General features: G+C 36.1%; 1 protein-coding gene and 1 pseudogene across 2 annotated transcripts in view; both read left to right on the forward strand.

The window, feature by feature from the left end:
- Positions 1-16,928, forward strand: part of SPTA1 (spectrin alpha, erythrocytic 1) — a 225,771-nt gene that overhangs the window by 52,886 nt on the left and 155,957 nt on the right. For both annotated transcript variants that reach the window (XM_037166281.2, XM_053668006.1), the window contains exons 13-18: positions 3,656-3,733; positions 3,870-4,025; positions 7,616-7,820; positions 10,248-10,429; positions 12,365-12,608; positions 13,846-13,968. In XM_037166281.2, the coding sequence (XP_037022176.2) occupies positions 3,656-3,733; positions 3,870-4,025; positions 7,616-7,820; positions 10,248-10,429; positions 12,365-12,608; positions 13,846-13,968 (988 nt within the window). The remainder of the gene's footprint in view (positions 1-3,655; positions 3,734-3,869; positions 4,026-7,615; positions 7,821-10,247; positions 10,430-12,364; positions 12,609-13,845; positions 13,969-16,928) is intronic.
- LOC119064517 (uncharacterized) lies at positions 15,327-15,426 on the forward strand (annotated as a pseudogene).

Raw genomic sequence — 16,928 nt, forward strand, 5'->3', positions numbered from 1 at the left:
AATATTCGACAAAGGGGGCAGTAACATAAAATGGAGTAAAGATAGCCTCTTCAGCAAATGGTGTTGGGAGAACTGGACAGCTACGTGCAAAAAAATGAAACTTGAGCACAGACTTACACCATACACCAAAATAAATTCAAGGTGGATAAAAGACTTAAATGTAAGTCATAACACCATTAAAGTCCTAGAGGAGAACATTGGCAAGAAAATCTCAGATATTTCATGCAGCAACTTCTTTACTGATATGTCCCCTAGAGTAAGGAATGTAAAGGAAAGAATAAACAAATGAGATCTCATCAAAATAAAAAGCTTCTGCATGGCTAAAGAAAACAGTATTAAATTAGCAAGACAATCAACTGTATGGGAAAACATATTTGCCAATGATACCTCAGACAAAGTTTTAATCTCTAAAATATACAAAGAACTTACACGACTCCACTCTAAGAAGACACCCAACCCAATTAGAAAATGGGAAAAGGACTTGAGCAAACACTTCTCCAAGGAGGACATACAGAACATTCAGAGACACATGAAGAGATGCTCAATATCATTAGCTATCAGAGAGATGCAAATTAAAACCTCAATGAGATACCACTTTACACCAGTCAGGATGGCTATCATAAACAAAGCAACAAACAACAAATGTTTGAGGGGTCGTGGGGAAAAGGGGTCCTTAGTTCACTGTTGGTGGGATTGCAGACTGGTACAACCATTATGGAAAACAGTATGGAATTTTCTCAGAAAAATAAAAATTGACCTGCCTTTTGACCCAGCAATTCTACTGCTGGGATTATATCCTAAGAATCCTAAAACATCAATATCAAAGAACCTATGCACCACACTCTTCATAGCAGCACAATTTACAGTAGCCAAGAGTTGGAAGCAACCTAGGTGCCCATCAGTAAATGAATGGATCCAAAAATTGTGGTACATATACACAATGGAATTCTATGCTGCAGAGAGAAAGAAGGAGCTACTACCCTTTGCAACAATATGGATGGAACTGGAAAGCATTATGCTGAGTGAAATAAGCCAGGGGTTGAAAGACAAATACCATATGATCTCACCTTTAACAGGAAGCTAAACAACAAAACAAACAAACAAGCAGAAAAAAAACAAACAACAAACAAAGACACTGAAATAGAGAACAAGGGATAGTGACCAGAGGGCAGAAGGGAGGGAAGTGAAGGGGAAAATGGGGCAGGGATGTGGAGGAACAAATAGGAAGGACACAGGGACGAGAACTAAGGGGGGTGGAAATGGGAGGGAGGTGGGGAGCAAGGGGCGGGGGAAGCTGGGATGGGAAAAATAGACAAAAACTGTACTTGAAAAATAACTAAATAAAAAAATAAATTAAAAATGAATTAAAAACTTAACTGTAATATTCAAAATCATAAAACTTTCAGAATAAAACAGGCAGTAAAATCTCTGACATTTAACATAGCTATATATTTTTTGCTGATATATCTCACTGTGCAAGGTAAAGAAAAGTAAAAATAAACAAGACTACATCAAACTAAGATAGTAACAATAAAAAGGCAGCCTTCTGAATGTAAGACAATATTCTGTAATACTACATTTATCAGGGTTAATAACCAAAAGTTATAAACAAGTCATGCAACTCAACATCAAAAAACAAAGAATCCAAATAAAAAATCGCAGAGGATCTGAATAGACACTTCTCCAAAGAAGACATAAAGATGTCCAATAGACATGTGAAAGCTGTTCAAGATCACTAATCATCAGAGAAATCCATATTAAAAATGTAATAAGATATCACCTCATATCCATCAGAATAGCTATCATTAATAAATCAGTAAACAAAATTTGGCAAAAATGTGCATAAAAAGATACCCCGCTGCATTGTTGGTGGGAATGTATATTGGTACAGCCACTATGAAAAACATCATGGAAGTTTTTTTAAAAAAATTAAATAGAGCTATTGTATTTCCTGCCAAAATGGAAGCAGTCGTTTACATGCTTCACCTCCTCATACTACCATAAGAAAGATAACAACCAATGTGAAAACAAAAACCAATCAGAAATGACAGAAAATCAAAGCATATGGAAGTCTAACAACCAAAGAGTTAAAGAAGACATATTCATCAAGATGGGTAGGAAGGGCAGAGACAGGAAGCAGGGGCAGAGAGGACACAGTGTGGCTAGTGAGATAGCAATGAGACAATGGTGTTGGTAGCTGTCAGCATGGGCAATCTCATGTTTATGTACAGTGGATAAAAACTGGGAGGAACAAGTGAGGAGTGAGCAGTCCCAGGCCAAGGCCAGACCACACAGCCCAGGGTTTGAGTGCCAGGTAAATAAAGCCTCATAACATCAGGCTGTAAAAACCTGTGGAGGCTGGGGTAGCAGCTGGCCACAGAAACTGCTGGTCCCTCAGGAGAGTCTGTTGAAAAGGTCCACAGGGTCCTAGACATACATAAACCACCCCCCACTCAGGAAATCAGAACCGGGACAACAGTAAGAAGGGTGCCAGTTTCTTATGGGAAGTGGGGGAAATTATTGTAAATGGGTTGAGAGCTGATCAAGCAGCACTGTTCCCTCTCTGATCTCTCACCCACACAGTGCCACAAAGCAGTGAAGTAGGTTGCCCCACCCTGGCAAATACCTAAAGCTCTGCCCCTTACAACATAACGGTTGTGCCAAGACAGAATCAAAGGAGTGCTACCTAGTACACAGAAACAAGGGAGGCTGCCAAATAGAGGAAAAAAAGAAATACATGCCATACAAGCCCTAGCTAGTGAGGCCCAGTGGATTTGCAACAGCATGGATGGACCTAGAGTGTATGTTGCTAAATGAACTAAGTCAGTCAGGGAAAGACTGACTATATGATTTCATTCATGTGTGGAATCTAAAGTACAGAATAAACAAACAAACAAAGAAATCTGATACAATGCAGAGATACAGAGAATAGACTGATGGTTGCCGGATGGGGGAGAGATAGAGAACTAAGTGAAAAATTTAAAGAGATTAATAAGTACAAATTGGTAGTTACATAATGGTCACAGGGATGTAAACTTCAGCATAATATATATAGTCAACAATATTGTAATAAGTTTGTATGGTGCCAGGTGGTTACTATAATTATCAAGGGGTAGTACTAGAATTATCTGTAAATTATAAAATTGTCTAATCACTATGCTGTACACTTGAAACTAATACAACATGATATTAAATGTCAACTGTAATTGAAATGTATATTTTAAAAATTTCCTTTACTATTTTGACTTGTCTATTTATGTGTGTAGGAATATAGATATGGATATAACTATATATACTAGATGTAAATGCATATATACATGTTAGATCATAGATAAATAAATAAATAGATTGATGGACTGACCATTGGATATGGCTATATCAATAGTACTTGCTTTTAAAAATGTAAGAATAGATCGAATATTCACCTTGTGACATCAGAATTAATTTGCTATTGTGTGTGTGTGTACACATTGAAAAGGTAACTGACTTACCTGAAGTCTACATTTTGAAATACAATTTATAACAGAAATTAGAGGTAGGACCTCTTCAACGGTACCATGATTCCTTCTTCAACTACCTTCCCAAACTGTGGCCACAAACTCAGCAGTTGCTGAAGTAAAACAACCCTGTTTTGTCATTTTGTTTTGTTTTTCAGACATTAGACAAGACTGCAACCAAGCTGATTGACAATAATCATTATGATTCAGAGAATATTGCTGCTCTCCGGGATGGGGTATGTTCAATAGCTCATATGTGCCCGTCTGTGCATTAGTGTCAAGGAGAGTGTTGAGGGTACCTTGATGTGAATAGTGAATCTCATATGTCCTCACTTTGTTTAGCTGACAATGAGTCTGCTCATGATTTTACAGCTGTTGGCTCGGCAGGATGCCCTACGTGAAAGGGCTGCCACTCGACGAAGATTGCTGGAGGATTCATTGCAACTACAGCAACTGTATCAGGACTCAGATGACCTGAAGAACTGGATTAACAAAAAAAAAAAGTTGGCAGATGATGAAGATTATAAGGTAAGTAGGGTTTTCTAACCCTTAACATATTCCGTGAAATTATCCTTTAAGCTGAAAGGACCATAGTATTCAGATAGTAAACCTCATTTTATAGATAAGGAGACAGAATCTCATAGAAGGGCAATTATTTCCCTAAGGCTATATCTAGTTAAGAGCCAAAAATCTAGTTTCTGGTTTTCTTATCTCCTGCTATCCACCATCCTTTTTATTTTTCCAGACACAATTTCCAATGGTCCTTAAATAGAATTGGGTAAGAGAGGGACTGCTACTTATTTAGCTCTTTGTTGTCCCTTTATCACCTTTTCTGCTTCCCTCTATACTCTTATAGTAAAAAGACAGTGTGTTTAGTTATAATAAACACTAAAATTTACTGGAAGTTACTTGAAACTCAAAAGCAACTTAAGAGATTGGTATAATATAAATTTATAAAGCTTTGTAGCTGAAAAGAAACAACTCCTAATTTTGTAGTTGAAAAAACTAGGGATATAAATTGTGAAATTAGTTGTCTAAAGTTAACCAATTATTTAGAATGCAGTTTAACATGAGTGGACTAGAGGCATGAATTATTGAAAAGGTGAATGTGGGTTTGAATTTTCTCCCTCTTCTTTTCATTTGTGTTACTTGGGAACTTCCTGAATTATTATTTAGTCTTAAATGTATACCTCACACCCTTTTGTAATGTATCTTTACAGAACTATGAGAACTACTACCTTATATTTACCTTTTATTCTTTAAGATTAGCACTATCAGCTTGTGTTCTGTAAAGGAGTTATGGTTCCAGTGAATTTAGGGTATGTAGATCTTCTCTACATGGGGCAAACAGGTGGATGATAGCTATACTGGGATAGAAATGAAATTTAATTTTAATTCTTCATGATAGCTATGATTGTTATTTCTTGTATGAGGTGTCATGTTTAAAGTGATCTTCAGGAAATATCCTGGCTCAGTAAAAATAAAAACAGGGCTAGATTAGCCATGTCTGTCATGTGTATAAAAGAAAGAATTGTGGAGAAAGAGAAACCTTAGTACATGGTGAGAAGGCAGACTGGTGCAAGCACTGTGGGAAACAGTATGGGAGTTCCAGCCAAGATAGAGGTGTAGGTGGAAGTGCTTCATTTCCTCACACAACCAAAAGAAAGATAACAACCAATTTTAAAATAATAAACAACCAAAAGTGCCAGAAAAATCAAACAGCACGGAACTCCGACAATCAAAGAGTTAAAAAACCATTCACCCAGACCACTAGGAGGAGTGGAGGTGGGAGATGGGCATCTGAGCAGGGAGGATGTGTAGCAAGGCAGCAGACTGTGTGGTCAAGGCAGGGCTGGCTGAATGGGAAACTAAAGATTCAAATGGGGTTACCACATGGGAGAAAGACTGTGGGGGTTGCCACATAAGAGAAAGTATCGGTCTCATAGGAGAATTTCTTGGAAAGTGGGGCTAGAGCAGAGTAAATGAGCAGACCCATTTCTGACCCCTCCCCAACAGACAGCACCATACACAGCACAGAGGGTTGCCCTACTCTGGAAAATACATAAGACCCCTCCTCCTTACAACATAACAGGTGCATCAAGAGAAAGAAATATAGCCAAAATGAAAGAACAAATCAAAACTTCACCAAAAAAGCTAAGCGACAAGGAGATAGATATCCTATCTGATGCAGACTTTAAAACAATGGTAATCAGGATGCTAACTGAATTGATTGAGCTGTGTCACAAAATGAAGAAGGAAATGAAGGCTATCCAAAGTGTAATAAAGCAAAATATACATGGAATAAATAGTGAAGAAAAGGAAGCCAGGACTCAAATCAATGACTTAGAATGAAAGAAAGAAATAAACATCCAACCAGAACATAATTAAGAAACAAGAACTTGAAAAAAAATGACGAGAGGACTAGATATCTATGGGATAACTCCAAACAATCTAACATCCAAATGATAGGGGTAACAGAAGGAGAAGAACAAGAGGAAGAAGTTGAAAACATTTAAAAATAAATAATGAAGGAAATCTTCCTCAATTTGGCAAAGGAAATAGATTTCCAGAAAGTCCAGAAAGCCCAGAGAGTCCCAAAGATATTGGACCTAAGGAGAAACATACCAAGGCACAGCATAATTACATCACCCAAGATTAAAGACAAGGAGAGAATATTAAAAGCAGCAAGAGGAAAAGAGTTACCTACAAAGAGTGCCCATATGACTGTCAACTGATTTCTCAAAAGAAAACTTGCAAGCAAGAAGGGGCTGGAAAGAAGTATTCAAACTCATGAAAGGCAAGGACCTACATCCAAGATTACTCTATCCAGAAAAGTTATAATTTAGAATGGAAGGGCAGATAAAGTGCTTCCCATACAATGTCAAGTTAAAGGAATTCATTATTACCAAGCCCTCATTATATCAAACATTAAAGGGACTTATATAAAAATAGATAAAATCTATAAACAGTAAAATGACAACAAATTCATAATTATCAACAACTGAATATGAAAACAAAAGCTAAACAAACAACTAGAATATGAACAGAACCAGAAAAATGAAGAACACCTGGAGCATGGGAAGAATGGTAGGGGGAAAGGAATGAGCAATAAGAAGCTTAAATGGTAGATATAAATAGATGGGGAAAGGTTAAGAATGGTATAGGAAACAGAGAAGCCAAAGAACTTATACCTGTAACCCATGAGCATGACCTATTGGGGGAGATGCTAGAGGCCTTGGGTGTGCTGGGCAGAGGGGGGTAAAGGGGAGAAAAATTGGAAAAATTTTAATAGCATAATCAACAAAATATACTTTAAAAAATTAAACAGTATGGAATTTTCTCAGGAAACTAAAAATGGAGCTGCATTGTGAGCCTACAATTCTACTGCTTGGATTACACCTTAATAATCCTAAACCTATGCACCCCATTGTTTATAGCAGTACAGTTTACAATAAATAGTCAAAAGCTGAAAGCAACCTGAGTGCCCATCAGTAAATGAGTGGATCAAAAAACTATGATATATTTACACAATGGATAACTACAGAGCAGAATGAAAAATGAGCTTCCTAACCTTCATGACAGCATAGATGGAACTGGAGAATGTTATGTAAGTGGAATAATCCATGTAATGAAGGACAAATACTATATTATCTCACCTATAAGTGGAACCTAATCAACAAAACAAGTAAGCAAAATATAGCCAGAAACTCCAAAAATAAGAATAAACTGACAGTAACCAGAGGGGAGGGTGGAAGGAATAGTGGTGGGGAGTAGGAATGAGTAGTGTCATCAAAGAACATGTGTAAAGAACACATGAATGAAGACAAAGAGGGGCAGAATCAAGGGTCGGAGTTGGGGATGGGTGGGGTGGGGTGGTGGTGGAGGCAAGTTGGAGACAACTGTACTTGAACAACAATAAGAAAAAGAAAAAGAAAGAATTGGTCTTGTGAGTTTGCTAAGTATTCTCTGTCTCTATACTTAGAGAAGGACAGTTCTGCCTTTTATCTTCTTAGCATGCAGTAAGAAATAACTGCTGTCTTTAAAATGTTTTCCCCTCATTCTTCAAGTAATGGTTTCCTTTTCTTTCTTTCTTTCTTTTTTTTTAAATCTTGTCTTAGGACACACAAAACTTGAAGAGCCGGGTTCAAAAGCAGCAAGTCTTTGAAGAAGAACTGGCAGCTAATGAGATCCTACTCAATAACCTAGAAAAAACTGGTCAGGAGATGATTGAGGGTGGTCACTATGCCTCTGACAGTGTGGCTGCTCGTGTGAATGAAGTTGTCAGCCTCTGGAAAGAACTGTTGGAGGCTACAGCACAAAAAGGTTAGAAGCAGAGTTTTTGTTCAAAAGCTAATATTTAGATTATGAAATCTAACCACTTCTACATTTATCAACTTCAATTTACTTGGTGACCTCTATGAAAGAAGATGCTGCTTATTTGCTTCCTTATGTCTTTTTCCATTGGTTGAGATGTTTTCAAAATTCAATCTAAATTTATAACACTATATATTTACAGAATTTTAGGTTTTCTTCATATATGTAGTATTTATTTTACTGAAACTACCTCTGCTTTTTTCTTTAACTTTTTATATTATTTTTGAATAAATATACAGCAACCATTAATTATATATTCTCTATGAACCTACAACTATTGTCCTTAGATTAAGTTTTACATATTTTGGTTCTATAAGCATGATGAGATGTAATGACCCAGGTAAATTAAACATTAAAAGAAGATTGTTGGTACCACATGTGATATTCCCACAATATTTCATTTTTATGATGACTTTTTTCTTTTTTGAAGTGCTCAGGCTGTGCTTAAGCTCTTAAATTCTTTCCCATATATGACTAGAATGTTTCTACTAACATATAAATTCACCTCTTCCAGTGGAAAATTAATCAATAATAATAATTAACACAAATGATGAGGTTATCCTATTAATATTTTACCTGTTCTAAACATCCTCTATAGATGTGACTTTGCCCTCATTATAGAATAGGTATAGCATACTGATTTTGTTTGATGACATTCTGATTTTTGGTTTAGGAAAAAAATTAACTTGACTATACCAATAAGAAATTTCATCTATTCACCACCATCAAGAGATACAGTAATTGCTACCCAGAAATATTGTAAATCATCCCTATAAGATCATAGAACAACAAGTTTTGGAACAGTGTACATAATCCAAAAATTTTTGGAAGAGAAAATTTGTGGGGCATGGTTTATGATGAAGAACAAGAACTAAGAAGGGGCTAACAAAGTTCTGAAAAAAAGACATCTATAAAAAGAGAATTCAAAATTTTAAAGTGAACTAACCTTAAGTTTTATACTTATCTTGGAAAGTGCAGTGTTGGATTTGAATCCCTTTGAAAAGGAGGTATAAATATAAAGCAAGAAATGTCATGTGAAAATATCCAGGCTGTTTAAAATAGAAGACAACAGCACTGTACCTCACTGGGAATGAACTTACTGGATTTTTTTTGTTTGTTTTGAGAATACTACTTTATCAAAAACAAATACCACCAAGCTATACAAATTTAAGTTAGCTTCTTGTATGATTACATATGATAGCTAAACATTTTCCATTGGCTTATCAAAATGTTAAGTTTTTCAAGTTTATGGAAGATATATTATGTTATAATTAGAAGTAGTCATGGTGCTTCTTCAAGGAGGACATACAGAGGATCCAGAGACACATGAAAAGATGATCAGTATCTCTAGCCATCAGAGGAATGCAAATTAAAACCACAATGAGATGCCACTTCACACCAGTCAGAATGGCCATGATAAACAAAGCAACAAACAACAAGTGTTGAAGAGGTTGTGGAGAAAAGGGAACCCTAGTGCATTGTTGGTGGGATTGCAGACTGGTACAACCACAATGAAAAACAGTCTGAAATTTTCTAAGAAAACTAAAAATGGATCTGCCTTTTGACCTAGCAATTCCACTGCTACGATTATATCCCAAGAACCCCCAAAACACCAATCCAAAAGAACCTATGCACCCCAATGTTCATAGCAGCACAATTTAAATAGCCAAATGTTAGAAGCAACCTAGGTGCCCATCAGTAAATGAATAGATTAAAAAAACTATGGTACATTTACACCATGGAATTCTGTGCAGCTGAAAGAAAGAAGGAGCTCCTACCCTTTGCAAGAGCATCAATGGAACTGGAAAGCATTATGCTAAGAGAAATAAGCCAGGTAGTGAAAGACAAACACCATATGATCTCATCTTTAACAGGAACCTAGTAAACAAAACAAACAAACAAACAAACAAAATATAACCAAAGACACTGAAATAGAGAACAAGCCTGTTCAGGGGAAATAGAGAACAGAGGGGAGAGGGGAAGGAATTTCATGGAAAAAGGGGGAGGATTTGCAGGAACACACATAAAGGAGACATGGGCAATACCAAAAGGGGGTGGGAATGAGAGGGAGGTGGAGAGGGTTGGGAGGGTGGGTTTGAATACGGGTAAAAGGCAGAAAACTGTACTTGAACAACAATTAAAATTTTAAAAAAGGATACATTGAAAAAATACATGAACAATAACAAGGGGGGTGGAAACAGGGAAGGAAAGTGAGGAAGGCTACAGTGCTTGGAGGGTTGGGGAGAAAAGGCATAAAATTGTACTTGAGCAGCAATAAAAATAAAAAATGTTTTTAAAAATAAATAAAAATTAAAAATAGAAAAAGAAATAAGAAGTAGGCATGGTACCTGTCTTATACTTAATGTCTTCTCCCAGGGACCCAGTTGTATGAAGCTAACAAACAGCTGCAATTTGAAAATAATGCAGAAGACCTTAAGCATTGGCTTGAGGAGGTAGAGTGTCAGGCTACCTCTGAGGATTATGGGAAAGGCCTGGCTGATGTACAGAATCTACTCAGGAAGCACAACCTCTTGGAATCTGGTGTGACTACTCATCAGGTTTGTTGCTAGCTCTTTGACCAGATGTAGGCCAAAGCAGTTATATATGCTCTGAGGAAACTCATAATAAATAATTATTATTAAGAGAAAGAGGTAAACAAAATAAAGATTACCTGGTGTCTCTCATCAGGACCCCATGGCTGATATAATACTTTATTGACTTAATATGATACTTCATACTCAGTCCAGAAATATGGGTTTTATTAGTCTGTCAATTGCTAGTTTTGTGATCTTTGGTGTGTCTTTTACCTTTTCAAACCTGTATTTATCCTATAAAATAGAGGTTTGGATAAAATTGCCTCTTCTTGTTTGAGCATTCTGTGATGCAAAGCTTGAACATATCTTTAATACTACTATATTTTGTTGATTTGTTCAGAAATTTGAAACCTGTACAAGTGAAGCAACTTCACAAATTAACACCAGGGACAAGTTTGTGATAGAGATGTCTAGGCTCTTAGTTTGGGTTTCACCCCTGTCATGTTTCCACTATACTATTATATTAAATAAATTTATCAAGTAAGTTTATATAGATACTAAATATAATTTTTTGAAACCTCAGTGAAAATCTACTTCAAGTTGACTCAATTTCTCATCCCTATGAATATTAGCTTATGTTTAAAAATGATTCCACTGTTTCCTAGGTCTCACTAATCTTTCTTGTTAGAAAGATTACACTTTCATGATATCTGATTTTTTGGTCACTTTGGGTGAAATGGGACAGACAGAATAATCTACAGAACACAGAGCAAAAAAACCTCATTTATACAGCTCTAAGAATGACTTGATGGAGTTCGAAGTAAAAGAATGAGGTAGAAAAACAAAATCTATATAGTCTTTTATCTTCTTTGGGGTATTTTGGGCTACATTAGAGGTTTTCAAATAATGCATCAATCCATAATGATGATGATAATTATGATGTTTCAAAATCACTGTATTACGCTACTATGTTTTTTAAAGTTAAAGTGCCCTAAGAGATGAGAACAGTTGGCTAGTGAGAGATATTAATCTTAATTATTTATAGAGACTTTAATTTTTTGTGGAGAAGTGAGTATATGTTTTGAGAAGCTATTGATGGTTAATGTTTTGTTCCAAATTGAGAAAAGATACATCAAAACATTTATAGGTTCAGAATTGAATATCAAAATAGAATAAGTGAAACAAATGCCTACTGTCCACCTATCTGTTGAAAGAACTTTTATTTACTGCTTTCCCTTACCCCAACAAAATGATGAAACAAGCAGACAAATTAAAATCCTACATACTTGCTTCTGCAGACCTCACTAATAAGATGAAATGCATCTTTTGTGTCTATTTTAGCATATAGAAAAACAATTAACATTTTATTTCCAGAGAGAGTTTTGAAACTCTATTTCTCTAGTTCTTCTTTATTATATGATGGCCCAAATGGGGACTGTGATTTATTCCAATTCACACAAGTAGGTATTGACCAAGGCAATGCCTTTGAATTTCTTTGACATTTGTTTTGAGACATCACATTTCATCTTATAGGCATTGTTCCTGCTATGCAACAAACCAAAGCCTCAGCAGTGTCTATGTTATTTACAATCGTAGTTCATTTTAAGGGGAGAGAAAGAAGAGGAAAGATGAACTGAGATTGAAAATGCTCCCTGCCATTTTCCTTAGGGCCACAACAATTAAGGTTCTGTAATTCTGATATCTCTGATTTCTTTGGCACACTCTACAAATATTGTTTTTTCTAAAATATGGTTTGAAAACCACTGTCCCATAAATAACTCTTAGACTGATTAACTGTTTCTCAAAATAGTAATCCCTTCCATTTTATTTTACTGATTTGAAGTCTTAACATAGTATATACAGAAGCTGATTCTCTCTCTATGCCCTCCCTACACCAAACTATCATCTCTTTCTACTAAACAGCATGATTTCTTGAAACCCATTCAATTTCTTCCTTAGGAACAGGTAGACACCATCACAGACCTGGTGACATATTTTGAAGAAACAGATCATCCTGATGTTGGGAACATACGGGCAAGACAGGAATACCTGGTGTCCAGGTTTGAGGCTCTGAAGGAACCACTGGCTACCCGGAAAAAGAAGCTCATTGACCTTCTTCACCTGCAGCAGATTTGCAGAGACACAGAGGATGAGGAGGCCTGGATCCAAGAGACTGAACCTTCAGCAGCTTCTACCTTCCTTGGTAAGTACAAACTGAGCAAGTTGAGCACTAAGGAGAACTCCAAGTTCTGCAAATTGAGAGATCTGAGATAGAGCATTGGTGGAACAAAGTTTGCTCTTTTCAATCTTCCATGAGAATTTTTTTTTAAATATGTACTTAAAAGTTTACCTTCTAAAACCAGACTTAAACAGTACCATGAATTTCAGGCCTTTGGGAAAAGGTAGAGTGCTCTGATCTTGGCTACTTTCTCTAACTTATGTTATTACCAAGGTCCTTGGTTGAGGGACCATGGTTAGTCTTTGAGGTAACAAGAGTTTTTGTTTATATTGTTGGGGGAATCTCTTTTATAACTATATGAGATATAAGTATAAAGGAGGTAAAGTAGCAGATAAGGTACACGTTTTACTTTTCTTTGGAAGCTATCAGTTTACCATTGTCAATGCCAGGACATTTGCATTGAAATAGAGAAAAAAGTGCACATAAATATAATGCAAACTTTATATGAATGTATTGATAACAGCTATAAAGGCTTAGACAATGGTGACAATAAAGAGCTTAGTACAGTAAAACTTCCTGCAAGAGAAAAGATCTCTTTGAATGGTGGATGGACATAGAAACTTTCTGGAGAGACATTTTCTGTGAAGTATAGGGAAGACATTTTGGAAGTAAGATAGGTGAAGCATAGATGGGGACAAGAAAGGGTGCACTGGGGATCTAAAAAGATGGAGAAATCTAACAATACGTAATATTTGTTTATGCTTATTAATGTTAAGCAATTATGAGGCACCTTTTATAAGTTATTTCTAACACTTTCAAACAAAAATTAAAAACATTGTGCCACTTTCATGCTGAAAACTTCTAAATTTAGAGGATTTACTAACTCCTTGACACCTAAAGAAATTAGAAGTGGAAGATTCTGATTTTTCCACAACAGTATTTTGAAAGAAAATTGGTTGCATAATATTGGAAATTTAATCTGGAAAGTTACTTGCCTTTCTACCTGTCTTCCGAAGAGAACAGTACTTCATTTATTATCTTTTGTAAGATAAGGAATTGAATTTTCCTAGTACAAAGATGCAAGGAAAATAACAGAGCTGAGCAGAGTTAACTCAGACAAATGGTATACATTTCAGGAAATTCACTCAATGTTTAATATGTCAAAAAAAGAACTTGTCAGTCTGAAAGTTAAGGAGTAGAATAACCTCTTCTTATTCCACAAACTAGAATACCAGACATTGAAATCATTTTTCATCTGTAGGCAAGGACCTGATTGCCTCAAAGAATCTTTTGAATAGACATCGAGTCATCCAGGACGACATTGCAAGCCATGAGCCACGCATTCACATGATAACTGAGAGGGGAAACAAAATGGTAAAGGAAGGTATGTATGATTCAGACTGAGTTGAGCAATCATCTTTATGCCAAACTTATTGGAAGAAAGTTTACTCAATTTTAGGGTTTTAAGAGAATTTAAAGATATCTGATCTATGTTACCATCCAATGCTGGAATTCCCCTTGGGCATTTCTGACAGACACAATGTTTGTAGATTCCAATAACAGGAAACTCCTTTCCTCCTGAGCCAGTCATTTCTATTTTTATGCAAAGCTAAAAATATTAAAATAAAATATATTATCATAATAATCAATGCAATTTTCTGTAGAAGTTATAAAATTCAGAATTTAAATGGCAAAACTACATAAAACAAATCAAGTCCTTTTCCCATATCAGAATTTTCAAATTTGTGAAGACATATCTGAGGTTTCCAATGTCTTAATCTTTATGGTAAATAACACTGATTCTTTACTTTTTTTGTGGTTTAATATTCTCAGTGTCTTTCCTCTTATTGTTCTCTCATATTCAGGAACCCCTGCTAGTTAAATGTTAGTCAGAACCAAATATCATATATCAGGTGTGGTATAACCAATGCAGATTTCATTGGGATTTTTACCTCTGTTGATGCCAGCCAGTATCCAGCTATCAAAAGTATAATTTAAGCCCTGGCTGGTGTAGCTCAGTGGATCGAGTGCGGGCCTGTGAACCAGAGTATCGCGGTTCGATTCCCAGTCAGGGCACATGCCTGGGTTGCAGGTCAGTTCCCGGCAGGGGACGCATGAGAGGCAACCACACATTGGTGTTTCTCTCCCACTCTTTCTCCTTCCCTTCCCCTCTCTCGAAAAATAAATAAAGAAAATATTTTAAAAAAAAGTATAATTTAAAATTCAGATTGCTGAACAAAATTTAGATCTCAGTTGAGTTATTCAAGCCTAAAAATATTTATCTGGGATGCCTATTTCAATATAGTGACTCATGTTATTTCTTCTTTTGAAATCTCCAGGTATAATTATGGATTTTATCTATTTCTCTCTTCATATCTTTTATTTTTCATTTTATATTTTAGTAGTTCATTTTTATTGTACTTTACATTATCATTTATTCTCCATACACTCTTCTACCTCAACTCACACTCACCCCACAATCATCATACTATTGTCTATGCCCCTTTTTAGTTCTTTTAGTTTTATGTGTGTTGAAGCCCTGTTGCTGCATATATATTCAGGCTCATCTTATTGATGAATTTAAATATTTAACATTATGATACAGCTCTGGTGATATTCTAAAGACTACTTATTACAATATTAACATAGTCACTTTGTCTTTGACTCATGTTTGCATAATATGTATTTCTCCATCCTTTTTTTTTCATTATAATTTTTACATTAAAAAAAGACTTCTTATGCTTGCTTCAGCAGCTCATACACTAGAATTGAAACAATACAGAGATTAGAATGGCCCCTGCATAAGGATAACAAACAAATAAAGCAGATTTGTTATAAGTAGCATAAACTCAGACTTTGCTTTTATTTTATGCAATCTGGTAATCTTTCCCTTTTAAATTGTAGCATTTAAACCACACACATTTAAAGTGATTATCAGTACAGGTAAATATAAATCTAACATTTTGGGTGTTTTGTTGTCACTGTTGTTCATTAGTTTCTGTTTTCTTTAGATTAACTGTATACTCTTTAAAGACTTGATTTATTTATTTTTAGAGAGAAGGGGAGAAAGAGGAAGAGAAACATCAGTGTGTGGTTGACTCCCATCACCTGGCCTGCAACCCAGGCATGTGCCCTGAGTGGGAATTGAACAGGCAACCCTTTGGTTCACAGGCCAGCACTCAGTCCACCGACCCACATCAGCCAGGACAACTGTGTATTTATTACACATTGAAATAAAGAACAAACTGACAGTAACCAGAAGAGAGGAAGGGGAGGATTATGATGGAAAGAAAGGGGAAGTGTCTTCAAAGAATATATATAAAAGACATATGGACAAACCAAAGGGGTATATATAAGATGAAGGGTGAGAGGCAGAAATGGGTGGGTGGGAGGGTGGGGCAGGGGGTGTAGGGGAGGAAATGGAGACAACTGTACTTGAACAACAGTAAAAAATAATAAAGTGCTTACAAAGTATCAGAGAAAACAAAAAAGTTTATTTACTTCTTTTTGCTTTTTTTGACATTTAAAAAAATCTTTTTTATTGTTCAAGTACAGTTGTCTTTTTTCCGCCACCACTCCCTTCCAACCCTGCCATCCCTAGCTCCCACCCTCAATCCTACCCCCCCTTTGGCTTTGTCCATGTGTCCTTTATACATGTTCCTTGACAACCCTTCCTCCTAATTCACCCAATATCCCTTCCCACCTCCCCTCTGGTTACTGTCAGTTTGTTCTCAATTTTGACGTCTCTGGTTATATTTTATTTGCTTGTTTATTTTGTTGATTAGGTTCCACTAATAGATGAGATTATATGGTATTTGTCTTTCACTGTCTGACTTATTTCATTTAGCATAATGTTTCTCAGATTCATCCAAGCTTTCACAAAGGGTAGGAGCTCCTCCAATGAAGACTGGTGCAGCCACTGTGGAAAACACTGTGGAATATTCTTAGAAAACTAAATATGAAACTCCCTTTCAACCCCATAATGTCATTGCTGGGACTATACCCTAAGAATCCTGAAACAACAATTCAAAAGAATCTGCATACCCCAAAGTTCATAGCAGCATAATTTACAATAGTCAAGTGCTGGAAGCAACCTAAGTGTCCATCAGTAAATGAGTGGATCAAAAAACTGTGGTGTATTTACACGATGGAATGCTATGTTTTTTAAAAAATTTAATCTTTAGATCTGGTTGGTGTGGCTCAGTAGATTGGCCTGTGCACTGAAAGTCCACCAGTTCAATTCCCAGTCAGGGCACATGCCTGGGTTGAGGGCCAAGACCCAAGTTGAGGGTGTGTGAGAGGCAACCAATTGAAATTTCTCTCACACATTGATGTTTCTCTTCC

The sequence above is a fragment of the Artibeus jamaicensis genome, unplaced genomic scaffold (genome assembly GCF_021234435.1).
Source record: "Artibeus jamaicensis isolate MK-2021 breed Jamaican fruit bat unplaced genomic scaffold, CSHL_Jam_final contig_475, whole genome shotgun sequence".
Taxonomy (NCBI): domain Eukaryota; kingdom Metazoa; phylum Chordata; class Mammalia; order Chiroptera; family Phyllostomidae; genus Artibeus; species Artibeus jamaicensis.